The following is a 27846-nucleotide window of genomic DNA, read 5'->3' on the forward strand; positions in this document are numbered from 1 at the left end:
CCGGGCTATTGTAAGAACACGGAAAGTTTGCGAGAAGCACGCTCGGATCCTTTCAGCGAAACTAACATGGTTACAAATAATACAATCCATGGGATATCGTTTGTTAGTGTTGCTTAGATAACAGGCAGGTAAACTTCATGACCTGTGTGAGCTACAACTGGACCTGCAGAACAGCTTTCACTAGCACAATTACTACATGTGCATTTTGTACAGAAATTTCTCAGGAACCATCATCAGCTTGGGTTTGGGCGGTGAGAGCATTTTTCGGTCCCGAGACTGTGTGTTTGATAGTGCCTCTAGTTGGTTACCTAGGCAGTGGTACGACACAACCCCGGCCAAAGTGGGTTTGTGCCGTTTGCTCTTCAAAGTCAATTGCCTTATGAGTTCTAGGGATCACAACCCTGCTAGATCAGTCCCCCCGAACACAAATGGCTTGAAATGCGTAAATAATGCTCTTCGTCAGTTGACCAGCTCCCGAATCATCGAGTCTCTGTAGGGTATCTCGCTGCTCACTACGACGTGTGCGTCAGCAACGGATACTAGATCCGGTTGAGAGGCGCGATGGCTAACTTGCTCGCAGGATTCGGCGTAATCTAGACCAGGTACAAGAAGAGAATGATTGAAAGCTGTGGGAGGGCATTTAAAGCAGGCTCGTTTCGAGCAACTTACGATATCGTCAGCTCGCTACCTCTCGAGCTCGTGCTTGCGATCGTCAAGTATCTGGACCCGGCAGACATTCTCCGAAGCCAAAGGGTGCGTATCACGCGCTTCTATAAGATAATGATCAACCAAATGCTTCATGGTTATATTGACTCCTTTTTTTCTAGGTCTCAAAACGATGGCGGTCCATTTTTTCGTCCGATGCAACAATCAAATCCCTTCTGCGTCGAACACTGACGTTACTGGGCTTAGAGGGCGCAGATGTGCCTGACGCTGAGGCGACAACCTATTTCCGATGGTGGCACAGTCTACAGCATGTCCAGCCCATTAGGAAAATCTTCCTCCCATGGCCAGAGACATCGGAAACGCCAATTGAGTTTGCGTATAGCTTGCGACGATTGTTCTCTCGCATACCTCACGAAGATTTTGATGAAGTGGAGATGTTGAATCTCGAGACTGGAGAAAAACTGACTTGGACCGAAAACGAAGCAATGGAGAGTGGTACTTGGAATTTCCTCATTTCCGATCGTTATGTTGTTATTGAGGGAGACGACACGTATGCGGCCACGATAACCCTTGTTTTCAAAAGATTGTGGGCTTCATCTAACAACAATATTTTGCAGGACACTAATTGCATGGGATATACACACGTTACAACGATACACAAAAGAGTTTTCTTGTTCCGTGTACGCAAATTTCATTGACAAAGACAAAGTGGTCATACTCGAACCTGATTCGGAGCCACTCTACCCAGTCTACATTTGGGATCTGAGCTCAGATAGTGTCCAAGAAATCAACACCTTCATCGATCTGTGCCTGTGGCACCTGGACGCAGGGGGAAACATGTTAGTGGCATTCGAAGTCGACTGGGATAAACATCCGCCGGAGGTGCGGCAAACCAAGTGGACTTTGAGCGGACAACTGATGGATAGAAGACATTTTTCCCTTTCGTTGTCAGATCTCCGTGTGGACAGAAAGATCCACAAACCATCAAGAGAATTCATCATGTTACCTATTGACAGCAACATCACTAATGGGTCAAGGACGGCAAGAATCCTACCCTATCGTGATTCATACTACCCTTATTGCCAGATTCGCCTCATTTACGATCACACCATGGACAAGCTGAGTGCGCAATGGTACGACAACAGTCCGCCCTCTTATTTCCTATCCAACACCCCTATTATTGTCATCCCTTGCCCCTATTTGATGTACAGATGGGAAAAGCATACCAGACTGTTCAAAGTTTACAACATCCACGACGGAACCACGCTCATGCACCGGTACCGATTGGATGCTCGAGAGGCCGGCCTTCGCGAGAAGTTGGTGCCCCGGCCGGGCCACAAATGGTCGATTTTTGATCGGGAACCTATCTTACGAATGTTTGGCGACCGTGAGATAATTGGCATGGCCAGTGAAGACGGCATTCAGTTCTGGGTATTCAATCCAAACTTCACCCCAAACCTTCCAGACGCGATGCCTTTTCTTGCAATGGAGGAGAGTGGATGAGTTGACGAACTAGTCCTTTGACGTTCCTATTTATGAGCGGATCAATGCATGAAAACGTGTTCATTCCTCCATTGATGAGGCTATCTCATCCAAAGTGACAGACCGCAGGGTAATTGAGCAGGAAAAGGAGTCATTTGGAGCGAGAAAGGACTCCGATTCTCATCTTCCAGGACGGTACCGGCTACAAGCTTTTTTTGCCCATGCTTTTACATGTTGTCACTTGCGGATGATGAAGGTATCTTTATCGCCAGCGGTAACCTCGAACGTCTCGTTACAGACGTTGCAGCGTCTGGTTCGGATAAACTCCTAGGTCAGAAGAGGCAAGTCGGCAGTCAAAGCTATTCAAGGTCACGCAGACCGCATAGAACTGGTTACGTATCCGTAATTCCCACATAGCGGAAAATATCGCCAGGGAATATTTGCTTTCAGTGGTCAATTCGGCAACAGAAGTCAGTATAAACGCTATCAAACTTTTCGACTCCAGCACTGGGTTTCGACAGCTGACATGAGATCCAATGGGTTTACAATGTTGTTCGCAGGGAGTAGATACGTGGAAATTGCGGAATCAAACGACTATATCGACTCTTTGAATCGTTTACCTTGATCATTTTCGATTATCAGGGCTGGTCATTCTCAGGAAGAGAGTCACTACATGTGTTTTGCATTCCAGATGAGGGCGTGTACGGGCCGATTCGGTTTGAAAACACGGGCAGGTTGGGAGTTTGACTGGGTCCCGATTGTTGATGAGCATCACGATGCGCAGAACGGTAGTACTTCGTGGTTGGGGCAGCCTATCTTGGAAGCGCATAACCTCATAGACTCTCTTAGCCTCCTCAGAGAGCTGTTGGTTGGGAAACGGGGGATTATAATACACTCAAACACATGTACCGGGAAAGGTGCTTGTGCTTAATGCTATTGTATTTCCAACACAGGATTAAGACAACTAGGTGCCAACAGGAAATCCGAACATCAATCTTGGTCACATCTGTTGTTCCGAAGCCAGAACCAGTCCTAGCTCCTGGATGGTGAGCCGTAACCGTGCCTCTACCACCGCTCCCATCCGCAGCGCGACCTGCTCATTAGCACTTTGCGCATCCCCTGAGGCCGGGATTCCGTTCCGACTCCCGTGACCGTTCCCATTGTCAGCACACAGGTTGCTAAAGAAGGCTCTAATCGAATCGGCCAATTCCTTTAGCTCGTTGAGCACGAGCTGGTTTATTACCATCCTGCCGACCTCCTCGTCAAGTCGGTAGCCCCTGATGAAGAACGGGCGCTGCACGATGGTTACCTCCTCTCGGAACATACTGCCGCTGCTGCCGCTGCTGATACTGCTGTTGTAGGATTCATCCACGCTGTCAACCATTGGGTCAGCAATGCCGACGATCGCCTGGTACCACGACAAGATTTTAGAGAAAATTAGGGCCATGAGTATGGGAAAGCAGTGGTCTTTGGGGCAGGAGCACGAGACGAGCGTCAGCGTGCTCGTCGTAGCGGCGCTATTGACCTGAAACACCTGGTCGATCGTCGGGCCGGCTGAGTGGACAGCCGGCGTGTCCGGGAGCTCATTGTCCAGTTTGCTGCAGCCTGGTGGTGGGTTTGCAACGGAGAGCTTGTACAGGCTGGAGAGAGTCGTCAGGGCGAGACCTATGCAGTCATGGGTTGACTCGACCATGGGACAGTTGGTCGGTGGGCTGTAGCCTAACTCGAGCGCGGTCGTCGTCGCGGTGGCGGGCTTCGAGCAGTAATTTGGTGACAGCGACAGGCAAGGGACGTGATACGGCTGCAATGGCAGCGGCTTGCTCTCGCTATTGATTTGTGCCAGCCTATAGGCGTCATCGTCCCTGCATGGGCCCGATATGCTCGTGTAGTCGATCGCTGACGGCAGAGTGCCGAAGAGGTGCCTGCCATGAGCACCGGAGTCGTATAACCTGTACGAATTGACACCACTCTGCGTCATGGCTGCCGCGAACATAGTATCCAGACCAATCGTCTCCGTGGGCTCCAATGTGCTGACCGCTGTACCTTCCGCAACACCAGTCGGGAAGTTCTTTGCATCTTCAATAACGGCAGCCATCTCACTGCCCCGGTGTACTTCCGGACATGTTCGATTGTTTTCAAGCGTAATGTTCGCGTAAGATGAAACCAGCGGTTGACCGTAAAGAGTTCCACGAGCCAAATTCTTTCGCTGACGCGACCGTGGTGGCTTTCCCGACCTTAACGACCGACTGTAGTTGCATGGTAGGTTGAGCTGCCGGCAGCGAATGCACTGCGGCTTATCTTGACTGCACTTAATCTTGTTGGACGAACATCGATCACAAGAGGCTCGCAGCTTGATCCGGGTCGGCACCGAACCAGCAGATGCTGCTGCCGTCGAGGACATACCATTGATCATTAGCGGGAGAAATCTGAGCAGGGAGACAAGGTGGTAATGCAATGTATTAGGCATATCCAAAAGTCGTGGCCATGGCGGCTCTGATATACACGCACGGGAAGTTTTCTCGGCCATCCGGGGATGCGGTTTCTTTTTCCCTTCAGTCGGCTCCATGGCCTTGTTGCGAATGTCCCATGTCGATAGGGGTCCGTGAATCGATGCCGCAATCGGTCCAGATCTGCCTCCTGTACCGCTCGCCATGTGCTTGTGATGTCACTTCGAGCATCATTTGGCACCCCAGCAGGTTACATAGACTGGACAACAATCATCAAAAATGCACCGATGCGTACGAACATGAAGTCATGCTCGTAGTTCAAAGTACCGCTCTCTAAAGGTACCAAGGGTACAGCTGGCTAGATTCTTTGTGTAAGGCATTTCGATGCGCGCTGCATGAAGAATACCGAGGCTGCTGCTTTGAATGATTTAGTTTGCACGACGAGGACAGCGGACTAGTGGCTCCCCAGCGACATGTAGACAGACACCCGTTCTAGCCAAGGTAGCACGACGTCCCGAGGGAGGGATCGAACATTCTCCCATTGATCCGGGGCTCCCCCCTGTCCGCCACCCTACACGGAATTTTTCCGCCTAAAGTATGGTGCAGGTCTCAATCTTGAGGCTGTAACAAGAACAAACTGTGGAATATGCTTTAGGCGCAATCCAGAGAACAGGTTCGCGAGAGCTCCAGCTCGATGGGTTGCATTTCGATCAGTACGACGCTGGGTTTCTCGCCTCGTTCAGTATGATATCCGACTACATGCGATCGGATTTATGAAGGCACGTGGCTCGAGATCTCCTGATGTACATGCGCAGCGGTTATTCTCGAGTTTTCGATGCGGAGGATCCATGAGGACGAGACAGGGGGTTGCTGTGTGCAATTGGTGTTCGCAACTGAGGCTCATGTTAGCGCGAACACCTGAGCCCGTTGCGTCAGGAGGGAAACGTGTCTCCTCAGCCAGTTCCCTTCCGCAAATCAAGCAGAATTTCTCATCTGATTTCAAAACTGGTAACCAAGGAACTCGCGCACTACCATTTCGTCGAAATCCAACACCGTACAACATAGCTTGGAAAGAAGAACTCTGGACGAATGGAGATTCAACATCCAGAAGCATGTGTCTGGGAATCTTGCGCGCCGGTGGATCCGATAGAAGGAACGTATCCTCCCACACGGTTCACGAATAAAGGCATTCCTCCGTGTTCTAGGTCCATACGAACACCAACATGGAGGTAGTCGGCAAGTCTGCATTTCTTGACGGAGCTGATTGTGACGGATATTCTGCTCTATTCCATTCAACGTCAGACAAGTACATGGTTCGGCGTGCAGTCTATCTATCAGGATTTCTGCTCGAAAGCCAACAAAGTAAAAACTTACATACATAACAGACACACTGCCATTTAGATCTCCCGGATGTAGTTCGCCGGCACACTCTTCACCTGGCCACCCCTTTCGACCTCTGCCCATCCGTCACCACTATCTCGATTGATCAGAACGAATCGGTCCCCTTCAGACATGCTCCATTCTGCATCCGTTCGGGCCTCATAGTCATAGAGTGCTTCCACGTATTGCAACTTCTTCGCGCCTCGCCGAGGTGCCACCGCAGGGCCAACCTTCTTCGGCGCCACGCTGCTTGCTAATGACGTTGTCGAGGCTGAGTATGTTGAACCTGGCCTATCGTTTGAAACGGACGATGGACCTGGAGATGCCGTTGGGGTCGCAATTTCCGCGTACGACGCTGGCACCAAGCCCTCTTGAGACCCGGCCCGAACACGTATCCAACCAGACCCGTCTATAGAGGTTAGCTGTGTAAATGATACAGCTGCAAGGAAACGAGAACGTACCATCTGGATCCAGGAGTGTGATTTCCTGTCCTTCTTCAACGGTAATTTCACCCTCACCGTTTGCCTGGTAAGGATAAAGCATCCTCCCTTTAGGCTCGCTCTTTGCAGGCGCCGAATCTTGAGGCGGAGGCGCGCTGACATACTGTGCTGGAGGCGGAGCCAAGATACGATTACGTTTCGCACCTCCTGTAGACGCCGTTCTTGTGGTGGACGAGGAAGGGCTTGTAGATTCTTCGCCTGTCGACTGTTTACCTGGGCCAGAGACCGACCGGTGTGCACTAGTGGCGTAGCCGGAGCTCAAGGAGCTCATCGTATCTCGGCGGCTCAAGGATGGAGCATCAGACGCACCACCAGATGTCGCTGGCTCTGTAGCAGTCGACATATTATTAGCCTGGGCTTGCTCCTGTCGCTCCGCCTTGAGTTTCTTCTTCTCCTCTTTGCTTTTTTCTCCTGGACATTCTGGGGGAACCTTCATTTGGCATTTACTGTGGCAAGTATAGCCACAATCGCGGCAGTCGAATCCTTTGGCAGAAAGACCCCAGATTCTCTCGCCGCACAAATCACAGTTTGTGGGGATTTTGAATGTTTGTGATCGGAAGTTATGGTTCCTCGCCCCCAAGGAAAGATCGCCCACAGCTGCCAGGATTGTTGATGTTTCGACTTCAGCTGCTATCCACTTTTTGTCAATCTCGTGGAGTTTCTCCTGCATGCTGAATATTGCTCTAACAATTTCCGCTTCGTCCTGCTTCGTCTTGCCCAACTTCGCACTCTCTCGCACACGCTTGGCATTATCGATTTCTCGCCTCTGTTTGTCGGCTTCACGTTTGAGTTCCCTAGCTTCTGATTTGCTCTTTGTTAGGAGATTGCGCAGGAAGATTTTTGCATTCTCATCCGTCACCATGGCGTCGTCGTCATGCCACACGGGACTCGGCTCGAAAACAAGATCTGGAGGCTCTTGGGACTGAGAAGTGTTATGTTGTAGAAACATCATCGAGTCAAGCTTGGGGTTGTTGCGAGGGATCTCGTTTGAAAGATGAGTGAGATACTCCGCGCTTTGGTCGGTGGCGTTCTTCTCCAGCTGCGCGGCAAGAGACCACAGAGAGTTCAGCTTGGCCACGCGAGTTTCATTAAGATCGCCGAGGCTCTGCAGGCATCGTCAATCAACTTGAAGCATGTTCATATCAGTATCATCACCTACGTCAAGCACTTCCGGGGCATATTCATGATAGTATCTTTCCTTTAGCTTGTTGGCTACATTGATGCTGATGAGGTATGTGTTCTACGACATAGTTAGCCTGAATTTGTGTGAGGCATCTGGAGAACGCACCTTGACATTGTTCATTTCCAGCACCTGCTGCTGGTAGGCTGCCTGGGCTTTGCTCTTGTTGTGATCAAAGGCCGACTCCGTCTTCTTGCGACGATTTTCGACCTCCTGGCAGACACTATCATATTTGCCCTTGACCTTCTTCAGATCATTCAGCGCCGCCTCACGCTCCTTCTCGAGTTTCCCAAAATACTCAACGTGGCTTTTTCGCAGTTCCTCGTACTTGACCGCGATCTGCTTGAGAGGCTCGGCGATTTGTGAAATCAGCTCCTGGCCGAATTTCTCACGCACCGCCGCATGCGATTCGATCGCATTAAGTTGTGTTGACCACGTTGTCAACGAAGCAGACTCGAGTGACCCCGGCGTCATTGTCGGCGTATCTCCCACGCTGAGGCTACTTATCTTTTTAGCCTTGCGATCCGAATACTTCTTGCACAGCGCCGTTAACTTGGAGGCATATTCTTTTTCTATCGCGCTTCGGTCGCGATAAAACTGTTGTATCTCGTCGAGCCATCCTATCCCGTTCGACACCTAGTCATCCAACTCAGTTGTTGGTCCGTAGAGGTCGAGGGGCTCCATACCCAAGCATTGAGGGGTTTGAAGGCGTCCTAAGCAGTCGCATCCGTCAGTACTACGGCCACGTCTATCATGGTCGACCGGGATATTCGTACCTTGAGTTCTGCCCCAAACTGGGGGTTCAATTCGACCTCAGCCATCGCAATGCGAGCGACGTCAGCTGCAGGAGTGCAGACGGAGCACACGGAAGCTCAAAGCGGGGAATTTAGGATCCGGGCCGTTGCGGCGTTGTTTGTGCAGGACGGGATAGGGAATTGCGGTCCGAATGAGGACACATTCAACTAACGACGGGACGCTGGACAGGACGGGCGAACGGCGCTGGGCCTGCTGTTGGTCGCAATCTCGAGCTCTTGGTCCTAACGCTGGGTGTTCTCGGCGTGTCAAAGTCCGCGCGATATTGCGGGGACACGTTGGCTCCGGCCACTGATCCGATTCCACTCGACAAGGGGATGCTACGGTACAATCTTTCAACAAATTGCAGGGGTCGACCAGTCTCGCCAGCTGGGAAGATGGTTGTATTCAGGTACAAATTACTCTTAGGATTGTTCCGTCGCCGCCGAAAGTCGTAGTATTAATACGCCAAGTAAATCCGACTTCGCTGAGATTGCGGATATTGCCAGTTGGGATCGATGACGACGACGTTCCTAGGCACCGATTGAATCTGAAGGGACTTTGAACGCTTCGAAAGAACTAGCTGCACCGAATTTAACCGCCCGTGCCTATCGTTTAGTCTGGAATTTCAACGCGGACTCCGGAATGTTGGGTGCCTGAGGCGGGGCACTAGTAAACTTCTTAAATAAGTTTAGCGTACTATCGAGCTGCTTCACCCAATTGATCGATTCTCAGTCACGATTTGGACGGATTTTGGATCTCCCCTCTGCAGCTCACCACAACATCGACTGCAGGCCGGTGCTGGTCAAGTTCATAATTTGCCAGACTGCCGGCGAGAGCTTCCACTCCTCCCGTTGTCCGGTTGCTGGCCGACCGTTCTTCCGCGCGCGCGTACCAATTCTACCCCGCCGCCATCCCCCCCTCGCGTACCTCATCGTCATCGCAAGCTTTTTTTCCGTGTCATTGTCCCACGTGTCCCAATCATGGCATCTGAAGGTGCGACCTCAGGCGGGTCGCTGGAAGACCGCATCAGTAAACCTACGGGTACATCCATGGACCATCTTTTCCCGCTGCAGAAACGTGCTGATCTCCTTATTAGAAGCAAAGCCCGATGAGGATCAGGCAAAGGCGTCGTTCACCGACGGCGCCTCAGAAACACTGAACGGGAGCAAGCTTCAGGAGCCGGAGTATGACGTCGAAGTCAAGCTGAGCGACTTGCAAGCTGATCCGAACAATCCTCTATATTCGGTCAAGTCTTTTGATGAGCTGGGGTTGTACGTGCCATTGGGTCGCCTTGTTTGTAGTCGTGATTCGATTCTGACTCCGCGGTAGGGATCCTCGGATCGTGCAAGGAATTGTTGCCCTGGGTTTCCGAAAGCCGTCGAAAATCCAGGAGCGCGCGCTTCCGCTGCTCATGGCAAACCCGCCCACCAACATGATCGGGCAGTCGCAATCCGGAACCGGCAAGACCGCTGCGTTCGTGTTGAACATCCTAAGCCGCCTGAAACTTGATACTCCCGAGGATCAAAAGACGCCGCAAGCGCTGATCCTGGCCCCCAGTCGGGAGTTGGCCCGCCAGATCGGAGGCGTCGTCAAAGAGATCGGCCGTTTTCTCGATGGTCTGGAAGTAGCAATGGCAGTGCCTACCGAAGGCAAGAGACCACCGCGCTTGGAAGCGTCCGTCGTAGTGGGGACACCGGGAACCGTCACCGACTTGCTGAAGAAGCGCATTTTTATTGCAAATAAGCTGAAGGTTCTCGTCCTGGACGAGGCGGACAACATGCTCGACCAGCAAGGCTTGGGCGATCAATGCATCCGCGTTAAAGGGTTTGTCTTTCCCCGATCCGCTCGGGACAACCGCTGATGCCGGAGCAGCATGCTTCCCAAGAATATCCAGCTAGTCCTCTTCTCCGCCACCTTCACTCCGCAAATTCGCGAATATGCGGCGAAATTCGCGCCGAACGCCAACGAGATCTCGCTGAAGCAGGAGGAACTCACTGTTGAGGGTATTAAGCAGTTCTATCTGGACTGCGCAGATGACAAGGAGAAGTATAACGTGCTGGTCAAGTTCTACGGTCTATTGACTGTGGGATCTTCAATTATTTTCGTTCAAGTACGTTTTGCCGACGACGGAAGGTGCGATCTGTGCTGACTAGTTTTAGACCCGTCAGACGGCTGCCGAAATCGAGAGGCGCATGGTCGCCGAAGGCCACACGGTGGCTTCGCTTACTGGAGGCGTCGAAGGTTCGAAACGGGACCAGGTGATCGACGACTTCCGCGAAGGGCGCGCCAAGGTGCTCATTACGACCAACGTGCTTTCGCGCGGTATTGATGTGTCTACGGTGTCGATGGTGATCAACTACGTACGTATTCCTGAACCACTGGTCGCGTCGATTCAAACTGACGAGGTCTCAACAGGACATTCCCGAACTCCACACACCCGGTCAAGGTCGCAAAGCTGATCCGCAGACGTACCTGCACCGGATCGGTCGGACAGGTCGGTTCGGCCGAGTCGGCGTTGCGGTGTCGTTCGTCTCGAGTCGAGAGGAGTGGCAAATGCTCATGGACATTTCCAAGTACTTTGACACGCACATCGAGGCCTTGCAGACGGATGACTGGGATGAGCTGGAGAAGAAGATCAAGAAGACTATCAAGAACCCGCGGTCGCGCGCGGACTACACCTCAACTGCGCAGTGATTTTTCGACGAGACATATGTCTACGCAGGGATATGTGATGAAATGAATAATTATGTAGATACATGATTTTGCTTGATGGTGCACCATGCGATCGTGAGTGGCGCAAAATAGAGACCAAAGAATATCTGCAGGTCAATCAGCTGGACAATCCAGTTCCAAACAATCGATCCCCAATATCTCCTATCCCAGGTACGATGTACCCGCGCTCGTCGAGAGACGGATCCACAGCACTGACTACGAACCTCGTTCCTTCTGGCCAGACCTTTGCGGCGTTTTCCAACCCGGTTTGGCTAGTCAGGATGGAGACGAAGGTGATGTGGTCGACGCCCCAGTCACTATGGCCACCATTATCTTATCAGTATACTGAGTCGTACTAAGCCTCGTAGTTGTCAAGCCCTAATCTTACCGCAAGATCTCAATCACCGCCCCCGCTGTTCCACCCGTAGCGATCAAAGGATCCAGAACAATCACCCTTTTAACTTCGGTGTTGTTATTGGGTAGCTTGTTATAATATTCTACAGGCTGCAGCGAAGCCTGGTCACGGAAGATGCCGAGATGGTAGATGACATGCGGCCGGTACCGCTCCATGAAGGCGTCGCTCATGGCAAGCCCAGACCGCAGCACCACGATCAGACCAAGCTGCGTGCCATGTGGTCCCGTTGGCGCTGGCGGAACGAAAGGGACGACCTCGTCCGCGAGGACCTGCGCGATACTACCAGTGATGCGTCGCACTTCGTGGCTGGGAAGGTCGCGGTTGCGGAGGTCGGCGATGAGGCGGTCGAGCTCGGGGTTGAGAATGCGGGAAACGTTGGGGGGCACAGACATGATGTTGCTGAATCTTCTCTGCAGTTAATCAATCATTTCTGGGTCTGAACTTCTCGATATCCATGCTGAAGTACTCACTTCCGTTCTACAGTACTCCTAACTTAAAGAGCTCAAACTTCGACTAGTACCTGAGTTGAAACAAGGATTGATCGCAATCAATACTCAACAATTGCAACGAAGGAGATTTGGTCTCATTCCAAAGAAAACAGGAATTGACGCATCTGCAGGCCCAGAACAGGCCTTAGAAGCCCCCCTCGCCCAACAAAGCATAGTAATGTACAACAGCGCAGAGCTTCCAAGGGATCAGCACTGATCACATGGCCTGGTTTACTTCCCGGAATCCCCGCGTTTGCAGAAGAGCTTGTTCTGGAATTTTGTCTCTGGTGCGGAGTACAAATAGGAGTAGCTTTGAACTCTAAAAGCTGAGGTCATGAATTCTTGCGGTCAGTTGCTCGGCACATCTTGTAGTATTCAGCATGTCAGAAGAGGCCGAAAATAAGCGTGAGATGGGTCCAGAGCAGCTGGACCAAACCCCCCAGCTCGAGTCGCCCAAGTCACCCAAATCGCAGTACAGTAAGCACATTTTGGTAAATCATTCTAAGAGATTAGTCGAGATCTTGGACCGGATTTTACTGACGCGTTGTTCTTAGCTAACCACCTACCCCGGTCAAAATGGCATCGACCCCGTCCCCCTGCGATGGGGAGCTCCAGATGCCCGCACTCGGGGACCGATTGTGGCAACCCGCCACCCGTCGCAGGTGAAGCGACGGAACGCCATAGGAGCTCACGGCGGAAGCTACAGCATCTACCATGCACTGGCGATCGCCGCGGGAGATCTACCAGCAGACTTCCGTCCGGATCTGCGCAACACGGAGCCGACATTCTCGTTCCCGTGGCAGCCAGCATGGGCGGATCCGAGCAAGATCGTCTCGCTGGACCCGTACGGGCACGACATTGTCGGGCAGTTCCGCGAGTACCTGGACGTCGGGTGGGATCTGCGACCGACGATGGCCGTGACGCGGGCGACTATGCGGCTGGCGGAGATCGAGAAGGCGGTTCGTGAGGGTCGGCTAGCGGTCGACGGGACCATCGTCGTCGACCCAGCCGGTGACGTGCGCGTGACGAAAGTTGCCGTTGAGCCCGTCTGGTACCTGCCAGGCGTGGCCGAGCGATTCGGCGTCGACGAGGCCACTCTGCGCCGAGCATTGTTCGAGCACACGGGCGGCAGCTACCCGGAGCTCATCACGCGGCCAGATCTCAAGGTCTTCTTGCCGCCGATCGGCGGGTTAACTGTCTACATCTTTGGTCCGCCCGAGCGCGTTTCGGACGAGAACGTTCGCTTGGCCCTACGCATCCACGACGAGTGTAACGGCAGCGATGTCTTCCAGTCCGACATCTGCACTTGCCGTCCGTACCTAGCCTTTGGTATCCAGGAGGCTGTGCGCGAGGCCCAGAACGGTGGCAGCGGCGTCGTCGTCTACTTCCGCAAGGAAGGCCGCGCCCTCGGCGAGGTTGTCAAGTATCTCGTCTACAACGCGCGCAAGCGCGGTGGCGACACTGCAGACAAGTACTTTGAGCGAACGGAGAACATTGCCGGAGTGCGCGACGTAAATCATCCTCCCAGCACATTTTCGTTCTTCAGGTTCCCTCTCTAACAACTATCCGTAGATGAGATTCCAAGCTCTCATGCCAGATATCCTCCACTGGCTGGGTATCAAGAAAATCGACCGCATGCTGTCCATGTCGAACATGAAGTACGAGGCCATTGTGGCGCAAGGGATCAAGATCCTCGAGCGCGTTCCCATCCCAGAGGGTATGTCGCATTCTCTCACTTCTCTAGGTTTCCATTCGGCTAATAAGCCCTAGAAATGATTCCTCAAGACTCCCGCGTCGAAATCGACGCCAAAATCAACGCTGGCTACTTCACGACTGGCAAGCAATACACCAAGGAGGAGCTGGCCCAGATCAAGGGGCGAGGATGGGAGCAATGGGAGGATATTACGGTAAGCGTCTCCCAAAAACATACTCTTCTGGTGCTGACGCAGTCCATAGCATTGAGTGCGTGGCTGCTCGAACAATGTTAAGCAATGTCATTCCGTTAATTGCTACGAAAATGTCCATGAATTCCTCAGAGACCATGTAGAGTCGGCATTCTGAATCAATGATATTATTGCAGAAGCAAACTGAGCCAGCAGAATACGCTACTGCAGTCAAAAAATTATGTATAGTCAATCAGTTAAACGCGTAAAGCATATACCATCGCCGAGAAAACACAAACGCCACACCCACCCATCAAACCATCCGAAAACATAGCAATAAGACACACTCATGGCAATTCACAGTCTGGAAAAACAGAGGCTGGTACGCAGAGCGGCGTAGATGATAACAAAAAAAACGACGACTTAAACCTCCATAGAATCCGCGAGTTCTTCACTCATCGCTCGCACGGATCCTTTGGGAATGGTCTGGGATCGGTTCGCAGACACGCCGGACAGTCCGCCCTCCACGACATCCTCTTCGTCGCTCAAATCGCCGAACCAGTACCGGGCGCGTTTCCTAGCCCCCACGTCCGGTGTGAGGTATCCTTCGTTGTAGTTTCGCTTACCCATCAACGTCGCGACGCCGTCCCAGGTGTCGTCATCCGACTGAGTCGAGTCTCCTTTGATCGGAATCCCCCGCAAATGGATGTAGCACACGCGCTTCCGCTGCTTGTTGAAGAAAAAGTAATTGTGACTCCAGATCGCGCCATCGTCATCCTCGTTGATGCCCTCGTCCGGCGAGTACGAAAATATCGCGCAGTCATTCAGAGTCATCTGCTCATCGACAATTTTCCACATTCGAGGGCCCCACACGGCTGTTGTGTCTTCTGTGCTATACGAGTTCGCTGAGGCGTTCCGGGGAGATGGAGGGGTCCCATCACTGCGGAGATGCGGCCGCAAGTTGTGGAGCGTCATGTCAAGCGTGTTCATCACCTTCTTCAGGTGTCGCTCGCGGCGGAAATCTGTCGGCCGCAACACCTGACTGAAGTCGTAGTCGGGATGGCTAGCATTCAGCGTCGCGATGAGGTACGCAAAGGTTCGCCGGCTCGAATGTTCGGTCAGGGGCCCAAACGGACTCGATCGCGACAGATTTAACGCCAAGGACGAATCCGACCCATTCGGCGGTGACAGGGATGCGGACAGCCGAAGGAGCGACTCGTACTGCGATTCCAGCGATTGCTCGATCTTGTTGTACAATTTCCGATCATCCGACGCGGCCTTGGTGATGTACAGGTCGCACCCGCCGACGACGTGAAGGTCGGCGGTGTCGAAATTGAGGGCGTTGGAGACCTCCTCAATTTCCGGGATGGGGAGATACTGCAATCATTATGCTTCAGCGCTGCAAGCGGGGTGTGGCGTGGAGTTTCGGTAAGTACCTTCATTCTCGTTGTTCTCACGCCGTGATGGCGACAACCGATGCGAATTTGAAATATCGGGTCCTAGAAATAATGACTCTCAGAGTCCAGGCAACGCCCGTCTACGCACTAAACGTGGACGCGACGATGGATCTGATGATCGGCACGATAAGGTGTTCCAGGCTGGCTGCAAGGACAGGCTTATGCGACCGACAAAGACCGACGATACACGTCTAACAAAAAGCGATCGCGACGGCGAGATCCATATCAATCAGCGCCGAATATACACTGAGAATATGGAGATGACGCGGCAGAGAGATGAGACAACGAGGAGTTGCGGTCGAGCCACTCTCGCGCCGAGACAGGTCCATCACGTGATCCCAGGTCTCGGCCAGTGATCTCATCCGCCTACTTCACATGATTGATCCGCCATACCACGCTGGCTGCCTCCAGGAGGCTTCGGGTCTTGTTCCCTTTGAAGGGGCCAAATGGTGTGGATTAGTATATAGCGGCAAATATACACGGAAGCCGTAAGCCCGCGGCCATAACCGACGCCGAACGCCTTGACGCGATGAACAGAACCGATAACCAAAAGGCAGATCCAGCTGCTAGACTCTACATAATCTTCGTCACAGTATCTTCCTCGACCTAGAGAGAAACATCAGACGACTGTATAATGAGGCGACCCCAAAGGGGGTCGCGTTGACGAGTGAGTAAAGGACACGGACAGCACCAACTGCAGGGGGGAAGGGAAAGCATCTACGTACCTCCAAGTCCTCCAAACTGTCCTGCTGGTTGATGCACCTCAGAACATTCTTCTTACTACTCTCTTGCAACTCGCCAGCGAGGAGCAGCTCGTCCAGAATGAAGTACGCCTTCTGGAAGTTGAAGATAATATCCAGCTCGCACACGTTGCCATAGTATTTGTCCATCTGCTCGACGTAGCGGTGTACAATCTCCAGAGTGATCAACTCATTATCGTCCGCAGACCCGCCGGCGATGAAAAAGAGCGAAGCATAACGACGGTAGACGATTTTCTGGTCTGTACAAAGATGCCAAGTTAGTGTGACGAAGCCGAAGGAGAAGATAAGAGAATTCTTCAGTGATCGTACCCTTGTACTCCAAAAAGTTGCACATTCGCGTGCGTCGAGAGAGGACAAGCTGCGAGACATCCTTGACAATTTTCGCCTTCTCCTTGGGAGAAAGAGTGGTGAACCACTTGGCGAGGCGCTGCGAAGAGTTTGCGTGAGTCGAAGTTCTGCACGCAGATGGGTGGGTGACGAGTCGACATACCACTTTGCCCTGCCTTGAAAGGAGGATCAGGTAACTGTGAAATCGGTTAGGAAGAATTTGATATTATGCCACAAGCCGTACTCACTGAATTGCCATGTTGTCGTGTTTTGGACCTGATGTGGTGAAGGGAGGAAAAATTGAAGATGGCAGGCAGTAATCTCCATCCCAAACAATCTAAAAAGCCGCTCCGAGGGGCTTCCGCCCCACGGTCCGATTTCGACCAGAAAGCTCTCCTGATAAAAATTCTTGTGCGTCTTTGAGAATATTCATAATATTCATTCACCGTAACTCTCCAGATCTTCTCACTCAGCCCATTTTGCACCGGCCCGTGCCCAACGTTGCATTTTAGGGGAAACCGGACAGCATCCTTGCAAGCAATGCCCTGACTCATGTGCAAATTCCGTGACAGTCAACTGCTGCCCTTTATTCTAACCTGCAGCTTTCTGCATTGTCGCCTTATGATCGACAGAGTGCTGATCATGCGAGCAGATCACTGCCCCGACAATGCTGCTACTGAAAGATCTAAGAAACTTGGACCTGGTACCATACGATCTAGTTATCTGTCTCCATGAAAGCAATCCAATACCCTGTCCTCGCTCTCGAATCTCAGTCCACCGACATCGGACAAATCTGATGGACAACAGGAGGCAATCGATGAGCTCTGCTTTATGAGGCCTTCTACAATGAAGCTTCTCAATTGTGATACTATCTACTGAATCCGTCGTCCGTCGCATGAGGAAGCAGTCCCGTGGTATCAAAATCGCAGAAGTGCCACATTGGGAGCCTCGTGGCATGGCAGCCATTATAGACACTTCATACGCTTGTAGGGTGCTTTATCGATGCCGAAACGGGCTCTTTACCGCTCAATACAAGAGGATTCTGTCAGTGCCATCTGCAACTCCATGGCGATATGCTGGAGGTCAGTAACGCGTGTAAACCATCCATTGGGATTGAAGAGGCCCAATTGGATGGAGATTGACTAGTTAACTTGAATCACCTTCCTTTTCCCGAAGTTATCCCGGATGGAATCTACATTTTTCAGTGTTCACAAGAAGATAAGCGTGACGGGAGTTTCAATGTCGGCTTTCTTTCGGATTGCGGATCTAACCCGAAATCCTTTGTCAGTGCCATATGTAGTTCGCGTGAATGAAGTCATGAACGAAACTCAAATGTTGACGGCCCAGCACATGTACTACGGAATAATGGTGCCATTGCAATTCTTGAAGCCAGTAGTTATCTACTCTAGCCGAGCATGTGAGCATTGCAAGACCAGGCGCACGCTGCGATAAGGAACGGTTGCGGAAACCAATCCCCGGAGTACTCTGTAGGTAGGTCGAGAAGTTACGTCCGTACGGGGAAAAAATAATCCGCTCGCCAACATCACAGTGCCTCGCTGATTCGACTGAAAGGGTTGCAGTGAACCTGAAAACCAACTGAACGGATCGCCCCAGATGACTCGCTCCATGGATAGAGATAAACAAGGTTGCAAGCAAGCGACTGCAGAAAGGAGGCAGCACTCTGCATGGCCGCAGTAACTGCAGAACGAGGCTGTTCAACACGAACTGCATCCAGCCAATCACTCACGATTAGCAAGTATGAGTCATATTCACGAGATATGATTGGCTGTAGTTCTCTCATAGCTAATCCCTTTCTGTCGGTTGGGAACGTATGGTACATATGAAATGGTAATACGGAGTTTGCGTATTTTAAAACTTGCAAATCTGTCCTTTTGCAAAGACCGGTTTTCCATGGCTCTGGACAACGAAACGACTTGGATGGGAGCCACGTCTCAATGGTCCTTCGAACAATAGTCTGCTCAGTAACAGTTGCGTTGATCTGGTGGCAGCATTGGAGATAGTATGAATCAATCGCATCGACTATTCAACGTTCAAAATCAAGGTGTGGACGAAGAAAAGGGTTGGTGAGGAGGCTACCTATATACGTTCTCGAAAGCTCAACAACTGAGCAATGATGAGTAACACCCCACGATGATTGACGACGAATTTCTCTTGATGATGCGCAAGGATTTCGTGAAAAGCATTACACAAGACAATGTGCCCATACTCCGTTCTATTCCCCGTCTCTTGTGCTCTCGCAGATGGACCTGATGCTTTCACACCTAAGTGTCAACTGTCAAAAGCGCGCTCAAGTCTCGACTCCCAAGCCTCGGCCAGCCCTAAGACACTATACCTAAAACGGTTAAGTGTCAGCACTCCAGTCGAATGTTCTCGCTCGTGTCTGTCCCATCTACAAGTCTACGGCTCCTTGTCGACAAAATATTTTCATCTTCAACAAAAGTAAATGAAGAGCCAGCATGGTTAACTGCTCTCTTCCCTTTCATCCAACATTCTACTTCTGAAAGCTACTTCTGAAAGGTACTTATCCTCAATTCCCCAACCTAGTCAATGGCACTTGATATGATGTCAAACAGCTTCACCCCATATCGACCTCACCTTTATTGCAGTGAATAATCACTGAAAGGTGCAGGTATGAGACCAAACTGCTTACTTTCAATCTGATTCATGATATTTAATTACATTGTCTGATTCTTGTTCACACTGTGTTACATGGATCGTGCTGACTCTTAATGGAGATCCTACAGGTTTTAAGGAGAACATGGTGTCAATTTTTGACCAGCAGCTGGTCATTGAACTTGAAAGCGCTAACTACTCGTGATGGGTTCAATACACTATGTTTGTAGCAGAGGTTATCCAGGACGAGAGTTCAGAATATTCTGCATTCACGTAATGACATAGATCCTTTATTAATCACTTCCCAACAATCACCCTACCATTCACCACACACAGTACACGACTTTTAATCCCTCATCTCCACCAACTTCCGTAACGCCATCACCTCCCCCTCCCATTTTGCGACTTGCAACTTCAATTCATCCCGTTCTTTAGTCACCTCAGCCAACCGCCTCTCCAAGTCAAGGACCCGATCCTGCTTTCGTTGCCGGAACCGACGAGCCGCGAGGGTATTGCGACGGCGTCGTTCAAGAATGCGCTCCTCCTCAGAATCGAGCGCACTATCGTTGCCGGACGGCGCCGAATTACTTTCGAGTCGTGTGCGCTTTTTTGTGTCGGTCGACGCAGTTACAGGCACGGACGATGAATGGCCGGACGAAGATGGCAAAGTCACCGAGGATGGTTTAGCTGCGATTGGCGGATACCCGTGACGGTTTGAAGGGGGCGGCGCAGCAGCAGCGGAAGGCTTGTCAAGGGCATTGGTGGACGGAGACACGACAGTCGTTGTGGTATAGGCTTTGGTACTCTGTTGGACCCAAGAGGAGTCCTCGAGGGCAGCCGTCGAGGGTGGTAGCAGCAGGGTGTCTGACATCTCACCGAGCTGCTGGAAAGTCGGGTCCAAGTCAAACGAAACGCTGTTTTCGAAAAGCGGCGTTGTCGTTTGGCTCGGATTATCAGCGATCAGAGGATCGCGCGATAGCGAATCCCAATCAAAAGAGGCAAAATCAAACAGAACTTGGCTGTCTGGCGAGTCCGAGTGCTGCGTCGAGTAGCCCGGACAAGCAAGAGAAGGCGATGGAGAAACCGTTGAACAATTGGACGAGGGGAGGAAAGTCTCAAAGTCAAATAAAGGGTCGATCGTCTGATCTTGACCGGAGCTTGCGAGCTGACTATTGGGCAGCTGCTGCTGGGTAGAAGTTGAAGAAGAGCTGCCTGTTCGGCTCAAAAGCGTTGATGAAGTAGGCCATGGCGGGTCGGGGTTCTGTGGAACCGGCGCCCGAAATCCTTGGATGGTGAGAGAGAGAAAAAACTACCGCCTCGCAGGCAGAAAATAGCAGGACTCCGACGGTCCTGCTAGCAGCGCGGAGGGAACACCTATGCTTTCGCCAATTGCTTTGAGGATGAGAGATGCCTGGGGATGGCGGGCAGAAGGGTTAAATAGAACAGCGGGTGGAGACATAAGGTTTTGTTACGGTTCCGCTGGTTTTCCTTGTAATTTTCAGATGGCTTGTTACGACTCGTATTTGTTTGCAGATCGGGGCATGATTCGTTCATGGCTTCATGCCAACAAGGGTGTCGGCTATCCCCTCATTCATCCCCGAAAATTGGTCATTGAGGTTCGTGTGGAACTGAAACGAGTCTTTACGCAAAAGGATTGAAGCAAGCAGTCAGCCTTGCCACAATACATAGTACGATCAACGGCTAGCGCCGGGAATGAATTCGGACTTCACGGACATAATAAAATCATATTGTCAAACGATAAATCCGTGGCATTGTTTACCAGTCGCAGCTTTTGGCGAGAAGGTCTGCGAGCTGCTCCAGATACTCCCGATCCACTTCGTCGAACCCATTGGACTGTGTGCAGTCGATGTCAATGATAGCGACAGTCTACAGGAGTCAGTCAATCACTCCATGGACATACTAATCTCCCGACAGAATTCCGACAAGAAAGAATGGCGTACCTCGCCCTCATGCAGAATCGGAACTACAATCTCGCTGCGACTATCAGCGTCGCAGGCAATGTGACCGGGAAATTCCAATACATCCGGCACGATCACCGTCTCCTTCTTCAGCGCTGCCGTCCCGCACACTCCCTTTCCGAACCGAATCTCCTGGCAGGCGGTTTTACCCTGGAATGGTCCTAGGAGGAGTTTCCGATCCAAGGCAGGAACATCTGCAATCCTATTTGATTCTGGCGATGCCCGGCTGGGGAAAAGGTCACTCCGGACATAGAACCCGGCCCAGTTGACCGAAGAAGACGGTTCGGGTAGAGCGGCATAAGCGTGCCAGAGTAGGGAGGCTGCATTGGCAAGGTTACTAGGAGAAAGCCGTCAGACTCAGAATCCAGCATAATTTGTAGTTCCTTTCATCGTACCTGACCTAGTAGTTATACAAGCAATAACAGCATCAGCGATGAACCTGACGCACTTAACAGAACAGGCGCATTCTATTTACCCAGTTCCGCTGATCGGCGAGCAGACCCTGCGCTTGCTCTAGAAGCTGCCTGTAGACCTGGGCTTTTGAGAGGCCCTGACCGAATTGAGTCGCATCGGCGTGTGGCTAGGTTCCATTAGTTACTGCTGTTCGCACAATTCTGAGTCTGGTCATTATCGGAAAGCTGACCATGGTGACTGGGCGTGACTGCTTTACTACTTGCGCTGGACAGAACGAACTGGTGATCTTGCGAGGGAATCAAATCTTTTTTGTGGAGGTACCGCGGATCAAATATTTCCGCGATGGAACACGGAGAACATAGATAAAATTATCCTGGGAAATTTGAAGTCCAAGCTGAAGACTGAAAGGCGTATTCTAGAATCCAATGTCACTGAACGGATGTGTTGAATTATTAAGCTTGATGTCCAGATTCTCCGATTCGGAGAGCTTTGCGAGGTAGGATTGCTCATTTCTCACCATAATAACGCAAACCCTCTCTGATTGCTCCGAGATTTCTTACTTCTTCGTTGGGGATTCTGATCATTTTTCAGTTTGGTTTTTAAAAGATATAGTGAATACAAACAGTACCAGAAGCGAATACTATGGATCAAATGCTTGAATGCACAATATCGGTGCCACTTGCTTGTATAATGTATCAGTCGAGGCGCTCTCCATGGAACTATGTCTAGGAATCAAACCACAAACGCCGACCTGTGACGATCAGCTCGAAAGTCTGCTTTATGTCGAGCCCAAAAGAACGTCATGACCAAGACTCCATGCAAATCGCAAACGAGACATCGCTTCAACGTCATGAAAAAGATTCCAAGTATGTACAGATCATATCCCAGCTGCGGAATCATGGATGGAGACTCCGCTACATGTTCAATAAACTCAGTTGCCGGCGCATAGGACTTGCAGAGCCGGTGCCACAGGATTCACCGTCTTCACTTGCTCCAATCCCACTGTCGGTCCCCGTCGCCGGGCTGTCAAAGTCAATATCAAACTCGGTCTCTTCTTCGTTTGACTGGTCGCCGTTCCAGGCCTTTTGCGTACTACCGCGGGAGTTCCACCGCAGTGCTCGACGCACACTTTCGAACCACTCCCCGCCTCCGGACACGACGGTGGGGAATGGATATTGGCTGGCTTCCACAGTGACGTAGTCTCCTTGTCGCAGCTCGATGCGCCCCTTGCCATCGAAGGAGCAGTAGGCCCCTGATCGCGAATTTTCTGGGACAGCGATTCGGAGGAGCATCGTGTCAGACAGGACCATGGGTCGGAAAGACAGCGTGTGAGGACAGATTGGGGTCAACAGGATGCCAGGAATCGAAGGATGGATGAGAGACCCGCCAGCGGAGAGCGAATATGCAGTCGACCCTGCGCATTGTTAGCGTTTGATACCATGCTTCGCGGCCGAGGGCAAGTACTTACCGGTTGGTGTCGAGAAGATGCAGCCGTCCGCCTGCACCACGGTCAAGAGCTCGTTATCGCCATAGAGCTCGAGGTTGGAAACATAAGGAGATGGCCCCCGATCAATGACCAATTCGTTGAGCACTTCGAACTGCTCGCCCTCTTCCACGTCCCCTGGGGTGGCCCCCTTGCTGCGGTCGGCACGGAACACCGTGCAGGTAAACCGCATGCGCAAGTTGACCCTCATCCCACCATCGCCCATGATGTGATTCAAATGTTCCCGGTACTTGGAGAACTCGAAATTTGTCAAGAAACCCAGGCTTCCCAGAGAAAAGGACAGAACCGGTGGAACGATGCGCTGGAACAGCCAGGAAGTGAAGAGGACAGTTCCATCACCACCAAGGGTAAGAACCAGATCAAACTTCTCCGGCGATGTCCAGCACATATCCGGAGTCCAATAATGAAGCATGTCCTTGAACCGGGGATCCTTTGCAATAAGGCTAGCGGCATCAAATCGCTTCGAGTTCTTCAGTTTAGCATCCACGTAGACATTGACTCCCACATCACTTCCGTATCGTGGGGTGCTGATCAACCATTCGGCCAGCTCGCGGGTCAGGTAGACTAGACTATTGTCCCGTGCTTTCGTGATGATCATGACTGTCTTCACTGCGCGCTTAATCGGCCGGCGTTGAAGTTGCTTGGAGACTTCTCGGACGCCCGTGGCTGTCTGAACAAGCCGCGAGTGCGACAGCCACTCATCATCGGCAATCTCCTCGAGAACCTTTTGAATATTGACGGCGTCGTCGAACCGCTGGTGGAAGAAGCAGGGCGACTTTAGCGCATAGCGTGCCGTCAGTGAGTCTTTGTCCTCGGAGTTGTTGAACTGCAAATTCGCCAGTGCCGCCGAGAGCGTTTGCGACGTCGAATTGCTGGACTTGCGTGTGTCGTTTTCTTCCGTGGATGAGTTTGTATTATTATTATTATTATTATTATTATTATTATTCGACTGTGCGTTGATGAGACCGGACAGGGAAGCCGCCAGCGGCAGTGATGGTGCGTTAGACATTGGTGGCCGAGACGCCAGCGCCTTCATGATGGTTTGTCGCGGAATTGAGTCAATTGGAGGTAGTGAGGGCTTCCGGGGGTCTCCAAGTGAGCGCGGGGGCCGCAGAGATAGAAGTGAGGGTGCAGGGGCGGCCGATGACGACTCCTCGCCGGACCGTGCCCCTTGACTCCCTCCTCGAGGGCGGGACGCTGTAGTGGATTGCTTATTTTCAAGCAATGATGATCCTCCTCTTGATTGACTGCTCTGTTCTATCGTAGGCATCGTAGTTTCATGCTCCGGGATTGATGTACCATTGACTCGTGTACCAGCAACTCGCGACGAGATAAAAGATCCAGGCTTGTCGGCGGGGTCCCGGTTTGTTAAAATAGTCAGAGACGGCCGGCGACGCTTTTCACGATTGTCTCGCGGTTTGGGAGGAAACGAGAGGAGCGGCGGACTTGGGGGAGTGGACATGGCGCTGGTCTTCGCTGCGCGGGACTACCGGACTTTTGACCCTCGGAGTTACTCCTCTTTCTCCACGACGGGAGGGATATTGAATCGGCCGGAATGACTGGCCGAAGTGATGCCAAGGGGAAAATCGGCGCCGGACGATTCGGGCCGTCCACTAGCAGTGTCTGACGAGAATACGGGCTGCGTCTCCTCCAGGGAAACGAATGTGACAGAGGGGCCGGCAGAGGTTATTGGAGCACTAGCTTAACCCTATTTTTCTATGTCAGCATTCCTTCATCCCCACGTTTTCGGTGGAATCTTCCAAGCAAACCTTTATTAAGTAATGTCTTAATAATTAAAAGAGGGAGTGTGTGCGCGCAGAACTATTATTAATCCTCAGCCCCCGAACCTGCAGGAGCCAGTCGAAGAGAACGTAAAAGAGGTGCTGGAAGTATCGGTCCCTGCCCGAGTGCTGAAAAAGTTTGGACGAGGAGGATGATCGAGCCCCAGGCTCTGTCAAGATCCCCGAAGATCGCCAACAGGAACGAATCAATCGCTCAATCAACGTCAGAGACTCGAAGATCTTGCGAATCTGGCCAGGTTGAGTATCTTGGTCTAGATATAGCCGGTTCAAGCCCCTATTTTTTTTTTTTATCTGCATGAAGAACTACTGTACTCCGTACGAGCATAACATAGTGGTCTACCCGTAGTTTCAGATTCTCATGCACACCCCCACCGCATGAAAGTTTCATCTCACTGGCTCCAACAGTTCGCTGGGGTAGCTTGTGCACCAGCATTCTGGGGCTCCTGGAGTTATCAGATCAAACCGATTGTGTCACACTTTGCAGTTAGCTCAATTCCATCTTAAACAATCGAGCTCAGACTCTACTATATTGGTGCATAGGAAGCGCATGGACCATGAATTATTGCTGTTGAATCTACCAATTGCTAATTCAAGAATCACGACACCGTCGACGGCACGTTTTATCCTCAACGCTTGGCCAACTCCCACGGAGTTCATCAAATCAATGGCCCGTCGGAAGTATGGAAAGTCGGCTTTTGACCTTGACTAATGTCAATCCTCAAACAATGATGTTCTCAGATCATCGTATAGGATTATGGTGTCGGCCAAGTGGATGCAGTGACATGACCCGTGTTGCGAAACGTTTGCCCCTCAAAACCAGGAACGTGGCTCGACCGCCGTTCGGCCCGCTCCTCGGCCATGTGCATGGGAGCGGTTCAGCCATTGAGCGAATCCCGCAGATCTTCAGGAGTCCCTTCAAGCGACCCATGGCAGCACCTGGCTAAACTACTCCGTCCTGCCGATTTTATCAGGCATTCTCCTACCGTTTGAGACATCTGACATGTCACTGCGAACGCTCATCGCTCTCGTCTCGCGCAGATGAGCGAGACAAATGAGCCAATCCCGGGTATTATACGTCAAGAACAATCATGCAGCATTGATAGCATATGCATAGTCACGGTAGATTTTGTCCTCCACCGTTTCCCGCAGTACACTTTCCAAATTTCCATCCCTGTCCGAAGGCTTGGGCCCCCGGCAGATGGCGTATGCACGGTCATGCACCTTCTCCCACGTATCAAAGTCGAAGCACCCGGAGCTTTCATTCATGAGAAGATGGCCTTTGGACGAGAATGCAAAAGCGTGTAAGGATGCAGCGTCTTTGATAACCTGAAGGGGCGGATTTTCGACGATTTCTCCGGCTGCATTGACAGCCAAAGCGGTTGTTGTCAGAGTCATCGACATCGGGATAGCAGCCGAGAGTAGCGTGAGGAGAGCGGTATGTAGCAAGGCCGGCAAGACAGGTATATACTACCGAGATCGTCTCAGATCAGTGACAAGGCCCAACTCAAAGTCTGCCGTTACACAATTTCTGCTCACCGATTGTCCTCTTCCCATCAATTCCTCGGTCGGCCCTCCCAGAACCACTAATGTCAACACGAGGCCTCGTCGCGGAAAACCCTTTTCTCTCCCCAGGATGATCCTTCCCAGAACGCTCTTAAGAATCCCTTCCGCATACCTCTCCCCGACCGCGCTTGGCGCGGTTGCCGGTTTGACCAGGATTTCCAGAGTAGCTTCTTCGGGCCTCTGCGCGTCTCGACGGCCAGGCAGCTCCATGGGGCCGTTAACTGAGCCGAGGATGTTCAGCCCGGTATATGGACAGGTGTATGCGGCAGAGCCATCGGCGCGATCTAGCGGGGAAAGGATCGCAGTTGGACCGGTCATTGTTGGAGGAAGATTACTCCAAGAATTGGCTCGGAAATTTCACAGCGTTGATGTCGATTGTCAATCTGCTTGCACCGGCAGAAAACTTCCGCTCAACTCCTTGGCTGGGCAGAATATCTATCCTAAAGCGCGCTGATTGGCTAGAGCCCCGTTCCTGATTATCAGATCCTCCAGCAAAATCTCCACGCCATAACACTTTGCGATGATAGCGTTGATTATGGTTTGTGAAGGGGCTTTCAGATCATTTGACAATGAAGTTACATTCTATACGGATCTGGTGTGGGAAGCCTTCACCATTCACAGTGGGCAGATGTCAATGACCAATGGCAAAGTGATTCAGCAGTGAGGCGTGCATGAAGACCTCTAAAATGCCACCATCGAGAATTCTGCCAACCGCAGATAGCGAGTGAACCGCACACAGCCGCTGCAAGTACTCTGAGAAGCGAATGTTGGCGAAATCTTTCCTTTTTCTTTCCTTGCTACACTACGTGCTCTTTTCGATGATGGCCCTGAACTTCATATTGCAAGTTCCATGGTTAGACAGTCTAAGCCAGAATAAGTAGCTAGGGCTAGCCCTATTCCAATACCTAACCGGGCCACCTCTTCTCCTTGCCCAGAGCCGAACTTATCAGTTGACTTCAACTCCACAAAATGATTAAGATCGCAACCTTGTGAGGAATTACGTCATGTGCAACGGGATTGTACTCCATGCCTGATATGGACATACGTACTACAAGAACACAGCCACTGATGTCGGTGGAGGTGGTCGAGGTCATGAATGGAAACACTAGAACATGAGCGGTTGATTGCGTTGCGGAGAGTGGGCAAGCATTGGCGAATCCAAGCGCAAATTCGAGGACTAGGCGCTCATCAGCATCATTCCCCGGCTCAGTCATGTGGGTGATTCGTCAATCGGCTCTTTATGATGAGGTCGAGACATCCACCATCCCATCTCGTCAATCGAGAGTCATCAGCTTATCCCTGCTTTCCCCTCATCTCAGTTGCTGTTGGCGCCAAGCAATCTGTCGTCGAAATGCTATCATTCACCTGTACTGATAGGATGCATGCGCGCTTGGGATGGGGGAGGTGGTGGATAAAAGACCACAACGCCATCGGTAGATACACACGTAGCACTTTCT

At 51.6% G+C, this 27846-nt stretch overlaps 12 protein-coding genes across 12 annotated transcripts; 4 read left to right on the top strand and 8 right to left on the bottom strand.

The window, feature by feature from the left end:
• Positions 1 to 615: 615 nt before the first annotated feature.
• Positions 616 to 2169, top strand: VTN49DRAFT_5279 (uncharacterized protein; the record flags this gene model as incomplete). The annotated part of the gene is made up of 3 exons (XM_069413318.1): positions 616 to 753; positions 828 to 1216; positions 1284 to 2169. The coding sequence occupies 3 exons, from the start codon at positions 616 to 618 to the stop codon at positions 2167 to 2169; spliced, it is 1413 nt and encodes a 470-aa protein (XP_069266514.1).
• A 979-nt stretch (positions 2170 to 3148) lies between these two features.
• On the bottom strand, positions 3149 to 4801 carry VTN49DRAFT_5280 (uncharacterized protein; the record flags this gene model as incomplete). The annotated part of the gene is made up of 1 exon (XM_069413320.1): positions 3149 to 4801. One exon carries the CDS (start codon positions 4799 to 4801, stop codon positions 3149 to 3151), a length of 1653 nt encoding a protein of 550 aa, XP_069266515.1.
• A 1191-nt stretch (positions 4802 to 5992) lies between these two features.
• On the bottom strand, positions 5993 to 8476 carry VTN49DRAFT_5281 (uncharacterized protein; the record flags this gene model as incomplete). The annotated part of the gene is made up of 6 exons (XM_069413321.1): positions 5993 to 6384; positions 6437 to 7580; positions 7635 to 7715; positions 7764 to 8291; positions 8342 to 8368; positions 8432 to 8476. The coding sequence occupies 6 exons, from the start codon at positions 8474 to 8476 to the stop codon at positions 5993 to 5995; spliced, it is 2217 nt and encodes a 738-aa protein (XP_069266516.1).
• A 954-nt stretch (positions 8477 to 9430) lies between these two features.
• On the top strand, positions 9431 to 11144 carry VTN49DRAFT_5282 (uncharacterized protein; the record flags this gene model as incomplete). The annotated part of the gene is made up of 6 exons (XM_069413322.1): positions 9431 to 9491; positions 9547 to 9721; positions 9780 to 10274; positions 10323 to 10560; positions 10610 to 10810; positions 10866 to 11144. The coding sequence occupies 6 exons, from the start codon at positions 9431 to 9433 to the stop codon at positions 11142 to 11144; spliced, it is 1449 nt and encodes a 482-aa protein (XP_069266517.1).
• A 136-nt stretch (positions 11145 to 11280) lies between these two features.
• VTN49DRAFT_5283 (uncharacterized protein) lies at positions 11281 to 11969 on the bottom strand (the record flags this gene model as incomplete). The annotated part of the gene is made up of 2 exons (XM_069413323.1): positions 11281 to 11479; positions 11551 to 11969. The coding sequence occupies 2 exons, from the start codon at positions 11967 to 11969 to the stop codon at positions 11281 to 11283; spliced, it is 618 nt and encodes a 205-aa protein (XP_069266518.1).
• Positions 11970 to 12445: 476 nt separating this feature from the next.
• Positions 12446 to 14027, top strand: VTN49DRAFT_5284 (uncharacterized protein; the record flags this gene model as incomplete). The annotated part of the gene is made up of 5 exons (XM_069413324.1): positions 12446 to 12556; positions 12620 to 13576; positions 13638 to 13782; positions 13836 to 13972; positions 14022 to 14027. The coding sequence occupies 5 exons, from the start codon at positions 12446 to 12448 to the stop codon at positions 14025 to 14027; spliced, it is 1356 nt and encodes a 451-aa protein (XP_069266519.1).
• A 344-nt stretch (positions 14028 to 14371) lies between these two features.
• VTN49DRAFT_5285 (uncharacterized protein) lies at positions 14372 to 15390 on the bottom strand (the record flags this gene model as incomplete). Its single annotated transcript, XM_069413325.1, has 2 exons — positions 14372 to 15325; positions 15385 to 15390. The coding sequence occupies 2 exons, from the start codon at positions 15388 to 15390 to the stop codon at positions 14372 to 14374; spliced, it is 960 nt and encodes a 319-aa protein (XP_069266520.1).
• Positions 15391 to 15978: 588 nt separating this feature from the next.
• On the bottom strand, positions 15979 to 16752 carry VTN49DRAFT_5286 (uncharacterized protein; the record flags this gene model as incomplete). Its single annotated transcript, XM_069413326.1, has 5 exons — positions 15979 to 16011; positions 16131 to 16405; positions 16476 to 16593; positions 16657 to 16690; positions 16742 to 16752. 5 exons carry the CDS (start codon positions 16750 to 16752, stop codon positions 15979 to 15981), a joined length of 471 nt encoding a protein of 156 aa, XP_069266521.1.
• A 2721-nt stretch (positions 16753 to 19473) lies between these two features.
• Positions 19474 to 21752, bottom strand: VTN49DRAFT_5287 (uncharacterized protein; the record flags this gene model as incomplete). The annotated part of the gene is made up of 6 exons (XM_069413327.1): positions 19474 to 20388; positions 20441 to 20519; positions 20908 to 21014; positions 21089 to 21443; positions 21565 to 21686; positions 21750 to 21752. 6 exons carry the CDS (start codon positions 21750 to 21752, stop codon positions 19474 to 19476), a joined length of 1581 nt encoding a protein of 526 aa, XP_069266522.1.
• A 682-nt stretch (positions 21753 to 22434) lies between these two features.
• Positions 22435 to 24486, bottom strand: VTN49DRAFT_5288 (uncharacterized protein; the record flags this gene model as incomplete). The annotated part of the gene is made up of 2 exons (XM_069413328.1): positions 22435 to 22934; positions 22989 to 24486. 2 exons carry the CDS (start codon positions 24484 to 24486, stop codon positions 22435 to 22437), a joined length of 1998 nt encoding a protein of 665 aa, XP_069266523.1.
• A 1065-nt stretch (positions 24487 to 25551) lies between these two features.
• VTN49DRAFT_5289 (uncharacterized protein) lies at positions 25552 to 25770 on the top strand (the record flags this gene model as incomplete). Its single annotated transcript, XM_069413329.1, has 1 exon — positions 25552 to 25770. One exon carries the CDS (start codon positions 25552 to 25554, stop codon positions 25768 to 25770), a length of 219 nt encoding a protein of 72 aa, XP_069266524.1.
• A 142-nt stretch (positions 25771 to 25912) lies between these two features.
• On the bottom strand, positions 25913 to 26707 carry VTN49DRAFT_5290 (uncharacterized protein; the record flags this gene model as incomplete). Its single annotated transcript, XM_069413331.1, has 2 exons — positions 25913 to 26293; positions 26363 to 26707. The coding sequence occupies 2 exons, from the start codon at positions 26705 to 26707 to the stop codon at positions 25913 to 25915; spliced, it is 726 nt and encodes a 241-aa protein (XP_069266525.1).
• Between the last annotated feature and the right edge of the window lie 1139 nt (positions 26708 to 27846).

Source organism: Thermomyces lanuginosus (genome assembly GCF_041956635.1).
Source record: "Thermomyces lanuginosus strain ATCC 200065 unplaced genomic scaffold VTN49scaffold_34, whole genome shotgun sequence".
Taxonomy (NCBI): domain Eukaryota; kingdom Fungi; phylum Ascomycota; class Eurotiomycetes; order Eurotiales; family Trichocomaceae; genus Thermomyces; species Thermomyces lanuginosus.